Below are 7500 nucleotides of genomic sequence, written 5' to 3'. Positions count from 1 at the left end.
GGAGTGGGTAGGATCTGTCTGACTGAGGAGTGGGTAGGATCTGTCTGACTGAGGAGTGGGAGGGATCTGTCTGACTGAGGAGTGGGTAGGATCTGTCTGACTGAGGAGTGGGAGGGATCTGTCTGACTGAGGAGTGGGTAGGATCTGTCTGACTGAGGAGTGGGTAGGATCTGTCTGACTGAGGAGTGGGTAGGATCTGTCTGACTGAGGAGTGGGAGGGATCTGTCTGACTGAGGAGTGGGTAGGATCTGTCTGACTGAGGAGTGGGTAGGATCTGTCTGACTGAGGAGTGGGTAGGATCTGTCTGACTGAGGAGTGGGTGGGATCTGTCTGACTGAGGAGTGGGTGGGATCTGTCTGACTGAGGAGTGGGAGGGATCTGTCTGACTGAGTAGTGGGAGGGATCTGTCTGACTGAGGAGTGGGGTGGGATCTGTCTGACTGAGGAGTGGGGTGGGATCTGTCTGACTGAGGAGTGGGTGGGATCTGTCTGACTGAGGAGTGGGTGGGATCTGTCTGACTGAGGAGGGGGTGGGTGTGATCTGTCTGACTGAGGAGTGGGTGGGATCTGTCTGACTGAGGAGTGGGAGGGATCTGTCTGACTGAGGAGTGGGTAGGATCTGTCTGACTGAGGAGGGGGTGGGTGTGATCTGTCTGACTGAGGAGTGGGTGTGATCTGTCTGACTGAGGAGGTGGTGGGTGTGATCTGTCTGACTGAGGAGGTGGTGGGTGTGATCTGTCTTACTGAGGAGGTGGTGGGTGTGATCTGTCTGACTGAGGAGGTGGTGGGTGTGATCTGTCTGACTGAGGAGGTGGTGGGTGTGATCTGTCTGACTGAGGAGGTGGTGGGTGTGATCTGTCTTACTGAGGAGGTGGTGGATGTGATCTGTCTTACTGAGGAGGTGGTGTGTGTGATCTGTCTGACTGAGGAGGTGGTGGGTGTGATCTGTCTGATTGAGGAGTGGGTGGGTGTGATCTGTCTGACTGAGGAGTGGGTGGGTGTGATCTGTCTGACTGAGGAGGTGGTGGGTGTGATCTGTCTGATTGAGGAGTGGGTGGGTGTGATCTGTCTGACTGAGGAGTCGGTGGGTGTGATCTGTCTGACTGAGGAGGTGGTGGGTGTGATCTGTCTGACTGAGGAGTGGGTGGGTGTGCGTGTAATCAGGTTGTACCATGTGTTATCAGTGGTAGGCAATAGGACTGATTCTCCTATCTGATCCTGTGTTCTATAGGACACAATTACATACAACCCCATTGCAACCCCATCTCTTAACAATTAGGCTAACAGACACACTAATCCACATGTTGAGCTCTCTGTTGAAAAAACAATTGTTTATAACTCTGGAGCTTCCTAGTTTAAAGGTTGAATAGATATAACCGAGAGGAGATAGACTGAAGAAACCTCTCCTCAACTGGACTCAAGCTCAGGACGACAGGATGGAAATAAGCACCAACACAGCTTGATCCAAGTGTGGACCCTACATCAGATTGACAGCTAGGATGGGCTGAAGGACTACGTAAAAGTTGTTGAATGTCAACAGCTGCAGATGACTTCAAAGAAACCAGTTTTGTTGCCTTGTCCTCTTCCTCCCCCTCTTCCAGCCCTGTGTGTCCTTCACAAAATGTGGTTGTTCCTACTCTCCTCTGTTCCTCTCCTCCTCCTCGCTCCCCCGTTCTTTGGAGGAGAGAGCCAGAAATGAACGGGAAGTAAAAATACCCCAGTAATGGTGCTGCTGTTCTGACCCCACCATCTGTTTTACAGAGGACACACCGTAGGCTAGACACACACAGGCAGCAGTTACCACAGCCCTGGGCTCCAGTGGAGCGTGGACAAGGCACGAACAAGGCCACTGGAAGACATGTTGGATCCATGGTGGGTCCTCAGAGAGCCATTGTGGATCTATGGTTGATCCTCCTTCTATCTCTCTCTGTGTAGATTCAGAGGAGAGGGACTCAGTCTTCCAGTGTGACACAGACTCCTGTCAGTATGACGGGGAGTGTCTAAAGATAGCAGAGACCATGACCTGCGTCTGTGACTTTAAGGTAAGCATCTCTCTCTCTCTGTGTTTCTCTTTCTTTCTCTCTGTCTCTTCTTCCCTATTTTCTCTCTCTCTTTCCTTTGAGGCATCTCTGTCATCTTGTATTTTTACTCTGAGTGGACAAAGCCTCTCTGTGTTGCAACACCAGTCACATTGCTCCTATTTAATACACACAAACACACACACAGTGTTCATACCAATTTGTACAATTTGTAAAATAAGCAACATCAGTACATCTCCATGAATGTCTGCCATAAAGAAGCAGATATGAAACACTATTGTGGTTGCTGAAGATATACATCAATAAATTTCAGTTTAACATATCAATGAAAGCTGTCTCTCTCTGTGTCTCTCTGTCTCTGTCTCAGTGTCTCTCTCTCTCTCTCTCTCTCTCTCTCTCCCCCCTCTCTCTATCTCTCTCCCCCCCTCTGTTTTCGAATTGTTTGTGGATCTGTGTAATCTGAGGGAAATATATGTCTCTCTAATATGGTCATACATTGGGCAGGAGGTTAGGAAGTGCAGCTCAGTTTCCACCTCATTTTGTGGGCAGTGAGCACATAGCCTGTCTTCTCTTGAGAGCCATGTCTGCCTACGGCGGCCTTTCTCAATAGCAAGGCTATGCTCACTGAGTCTGTACATAGTCAAAGCTTTCCTTAATTTTGGGTCAGTCACAGTGGTCAGGTATTCTGCCGCTGTGTACTCTCTTTGTAGGGCCAAATAGCATTCTAGTTTGCTCTGTTTTTTTGTAAATTCTTTCCAATGTGTCAAGTAATTATCTTTTTGTTTTCTCATGATTTGGTTGGGTCTAATTGTGCTGATGTCCTGGGGCTCTGTAGGGTGTGTTTGTGTTTGTGAACAGAGCCCCAGGACCAGCTTGCTTAAGGGACTCTTCTCCAGGTTAATCTCTCTCTCTCTCTCTCTCTCTCTCTCTCTCTCTCTCTCTCTCTCTCTCTCTCTCTCTCCCCTCTCCCCCCTCTCTCTCCCCCTCTCTCTCCCCCTCTCTCTCTCTCTTTCTCTCCCCCTCTCTCTCTCCCCTCTCTCTCTCTCTCTCTCTCTCTCTCTCCCCCCCCCCCCCTCTCTCTCTCTCTCTCTCTCTCTGCAGTGTAGTGCAGATTATTCCCCGGTGTGTGGTTCCAACAATCACAGATATCAGAATGAGTGTTTTCTGAGACGGGAAGCCTGTCAGCTTCAGACGGAGATACACACTGCATCTCTGGGTCTTTGTCCTACAGGTACCACTAGTTTGGGGTCTGTTCCACTAGAATGTCTTGCTGCGGAATGTGACCTGGATCTAAATATATCATGTTCTCTTACAGACGCTGGTTCAGGATCAGGTGATGGTGGTGAAGGTGTTTCTCTCCCAGGTTTGAGTCATTATCTACATGCATTTACACACGTGACCACACACAGGTTACCACACACACAACATCTCTATCTCTCTCTGTTAGAGAGTTCTGGAGAGGCTGGTGTGGGACAGAGGGACTCGTCCTGTGAGATGTGTCAGTTTGGATCGGAGTGTGACGAAGACGCAGAAGATGTATGGTGAGAGAGGGATGAGAAGAGGGAGGAGATGGAAGGGGAAGAGGGAGAAGAGGGACAGAGGGGGAGAGGAAGGAGGGAAGGAAGGAAAAAAGTGGGAGGAGGCAGGAAGGGAGAGAGGGAGACAAAGGATGGAGAGGTAGGGGGAGGAGAGGAGAGAGAATGGTGTAGAATTTCAGTAATGCACAATGTGGATGTGAGACAGCATTAAATATGTAGGAACTTAGCAATTACCCTGTGTGCATTAATACAGGAAGAACATGAATACACACACACACACACACACACAGTACTGAGTCTGGTCTCTCCCTAGGTGTGTGTGTAACATCGACTGTTCCCACATCAATTTCAACCCTGTGTGTGCTTCAGATGGCCGTTCCTATGACAACCCCTGTCAGGTAAAGGAGGCTTCGTGTCAGAGACAGGAGAGGATCGAGGTCACACACCTGGGCCACTGCCACGGTACACAAACACACACACACATACCTCACACACATACACACACACGTGTGCAACACACACACACACACAAGTTCCATTAGAACCACAAAATGTAGAAAAGCAATGTTTTATAAATAAAGACAAGCTATACATGTCATTGTGTGAAATATCAGTTGTGCTCTTTTCTCAGGGGAGGGGCCGAGGGACCTGTACATCCCCTGTCCTTCCCGCTACAGGAACTACTGTCTCCATGGAGACTGTCAATACCCTGACAACCTAGGCCCGCCCTCCTGTAGCTGTCATGCAGGGTTCAGCGGGCCCCAGTGTGAGCAGAAGGACTACAACGTTCTGTCTGTGGTTCCAGGATCTGGAAAGATCCGCTATGTTCTCATCGCCTCCGTCATCGGAGCGCTGCAGATCACCATTATCACCCTGGTGGTGCTGTGTGTCACAAGGTCAGTACACGCACACACACTTACACACACACACATACAGACTGTTTAGATTGCTCATCAAAGTTGACCATCCTGCTTCGTGACACAACTCTCTAATTTGTTTAGATTCTGCACTGCCTGTTGTTGTTGTTTTGACTGATTTTAATGTTGCTGTTGTTGGTGTTGTTGTTTTGACTGTTGTTGTTGTTTTGACTGTTGTTGTTGTTATTGACTTTAGTTGTTGTTTTGACTGTTGTTCTTGTTGTTGTTTTGACTGTTTGTGTTGTTGTTGTTTTGTCATCTGTTATTGGTGTTGTTGTTCTGACTGTTGTTTGTGTTGTTGTTGTTTTGACTCTTGTTGGTGTTGTTTTGACTGTTGTTGTTGCTGTTTTTGGTGTTGTTGTTTTGAATGTTGTTGTTATTGTTGTTTTGACTGTTGCTGTTGTTTTGACTGTTGTTATTTCTCTAACAGGAAGAGCCCTGGGAAGAAGAGGAAGTCTGTCCAGAAGCAGAGTGGGGCTCTGTACGATACAGACAGCACGCTCCGCACTGCTACTCTTCACATCTGACACACCACATTAACAGTTGAAGTCGGAAGTTTACATACACCTTAGCCAAATACATTTAAACTCTGTTTTTCACAATTCCTGACATTTTATCCTAGTAAAAGTTCCCTGTCTTAGGTCAGTTAGGATCACCACTTTATTTTAAGAATGTGAAATGTCAGAATAATAGTAGAGAATTATTTATTTCAGCTTTTATTTCTTTCATCACATTCCCAGCGGGTCAGAAGTTTACATGTACTCAATTAGTATTTGTTAGCATTGCCTTTAAATTGTTTAACTTGGGTCAAATGTTTTGGGTAGCCTTCCACAAGCTTCCCACAATACGTTGGGTGAATGTTGGCCCTTCCTCCTGACAGAGCTGGTGTAACTGAGTCAGGTTTGTGGGCCTCCTTGCTCGCACATGCTTTTCAGTTCTGCCCAAAAATGTTCTATGGGATTGAAGTCAGGGCTTTGTGATGGCCACTCCAATACCTTGACTTTGTTGTCCTTAAGCCAGTTTGCCACAACATTTGGAAGTATGCTTGGGGTCATTGTCCATTTGGAAGACCCATTTTCGACCAAGCTTTAACTTCCTGACTGATGTCTTGAGATGTTGCTTCAATTTATCCACATAATTGTTCTCCCTCATGATGCCATCTATTTTGTGAAGTGCACCAGTTCCTCCTGCAGCAAAGCACCCCCACAACATGATGCTGCCACCCCCGTGCTTCCTGGTCTGGATGGTGTTCTTCAGGTTGCAAGCCTCCCCCTTTTTCCTCCAAACATAACGATGGTCATTATGGCCAAGCCGTTCTATTTTTGTTTCATCAGACCAGAGGGCATTTCCCCAAAAAGTATGATCTTTGTCCCCATGTGCAGTTGCAAACCGTAGTCTGGCTTTTTTATGGCGGTTTTGGAGCAGTGGCTTCTTCCTTACTGAGCTGCCATTCAGGCATATAGTTTTACTGTATGATGAAATAAATAAAAGCTGAAATAAATAATTCTCTACTATTATTCTGACATTTCACATTCTTAAAATAAAGTGGTGACTGACCTAAGACAGGGAATTTTTACTAGGATAAAATGTCAGGAATTGTGAAAAATTTTGTTTAAATGTATTTGGCTAAAGTGTATGTAAACTTCAGACTTCAACTGTATATACACACAGAAAACACAGACAGCACGCGCCGCCCTGCTTCAAGCCTCATCTAACACATACGGCACAGACAGCACACTCCGCTTGTCACACACTTACCACTACCCACAAACCCCCTCTGTTCACTCATCTAATCCGACCCATCCTCTTCCAAACCTACTAAGTGTCTCAACGTGCCAAAATGGTCCAGACCTCTTTGCAGACGCAGGACACTATTTGACTATGAAAGCTGTAGAGGTCCAGGATTGATAATGACCTGAGGACTCACTGAAGACAAACTGTGAGGAGGAAACACAATGGGACTATTTGACTATGAAAGCTGTAGAGGTCCAGGATTGATAATGACCTGAGGACTCACTGAAGACAAACTGTGAGGAGGAAACACGATGGGACTATTTGACTGTTAGTACTGTAATGTAATATCTATAGGCTCGGATGGACCTCAACATGGAAACATTATGATTATGATGATGATGTTACCCTTTTTCAATCTTGTGAATAAATAATTTATACCACCGTTCGTGTGTGTGTGGTTCGTGTGTGTAGGTGTGTGTGTGGTTTGTGTGTGTAGGTGTGTGTGTGGTTTGTGTGTGTGTGTATGTGTGGTTCGTGTGTGTGTTTGTGGTTTGTGTGTGTGTTTGTGGTTTTTGTGGTTCGTGGGTGTGTTTGTGGTTTGTCTGTGTGGTTCATGTGTGTGTGTATGTGGTTTGTGTGTGTGGTTCGTGTGAGTGGTTCGTGTGTGTGTGTATGTGTTTGTGGTGGTTTGTGTTTGTGTTTGTGTTTGTGGTTTGTGTGTGTGTGTGTGTGTTTGTGGTTTGTGTGGGTTTGTGGTTTGTGTGTGTGTGTGTGTGTGTGTGTGTGTGTGTGTGTGTGTGTGTGTGTGTGTGTGTGTGTGTGTGTGTGTGTGTGTGTGTGTGTGTGTGTGTGTGTGTGTATAAGGGGCAGATGGAGAGAGGTGTTGTGTGTCCACTGTCTGGCAGTTTTGAGGAGCGGAGCGGTCGATGTCTAGAGTGCTCCTCAGCCATTACCCAGAATCAATGCTGCCACGCCAGCCGTCAGCACAGATGCTGCTAGAACACCAGAGAGCTGTCACACAACATCAGAGGTGTGTGTCCGGTGTGTATGTATGTGTGTGTGTGTATGTGTGTGTGTGTGTCCGGTGTGTGTGTGTGTGTGTGTGTGTGTGTGTGTGTGTGTGTGTGTGTGTGTGTGTGTGTGTGTGTGTGTGTGTGTGTGTGTGTGTGTGTGTGTGTGTGTGTGTGTGTGTGTGTGTGTGTGCACTCAACAGCAGACTATCTGACTCCACTGCTCTTTCATCCACTTCAGGAATTGGAGGGAGAAGTTGGTG

The 7500-nt window shown here is 47.0% G+C and overlaps 1 protein-coding gene across 1 annotated transcript in view; it reads left to right on the top strand.

Moving 5' to 3' along the window:
- LOC118941096 (tomoregulin-2-like) overlaps positions 1-5125 on the top strand; it is a 5954-nt gene extending 829 nt beyond the window's left edge. The window contains exons 3-9 of the mRNA XM_036951854.1: positions 1935-2041; positions 3140-3269; positions 3354-3401; positions 3486-3579; positions 3890-4038; positions 4208-4472; positions 4924-5125. Coding sequence (XP_036807749.1) covers positions 1935-2041; positions 3140-3269; positions 3354-3401; positions 3486-3579; positions 3890-4038; positions 4208-4472; positions 4924-5020 — 890 coding nt within the window. The 3' untranslated portion in view covers positions 5021-5125. The remainder of the gene's footprint in view (positions 1-1934; positions 2042-3139; positions 3270-3353; positions 3402-3485; positions 3580-3889; positions 4039-4207; positions 4473-4923) is intronic.
- Positions 5126-7500: the final 2375 nt, after the last annotated feature.

The sequence above is a fragment of the Oncorhynchus mykiss genome, chromosome 18 (assembly GCF_013265735.2).
Source record: "Oncorhynchus mykiss isolate Arlee chromosome 18, USDA_OmykA_1.1, whole genome shotgun sequence".
NCBI lineage: Eukaryota > Metazoa > Chordata > Actinopteri > Salmoniformes > Salmonidae > Oncorhynchus > Oncorhynchus mykiss.
This window is presented reverse-complemented; position numbering and strand designations above follow the sequence as displayed.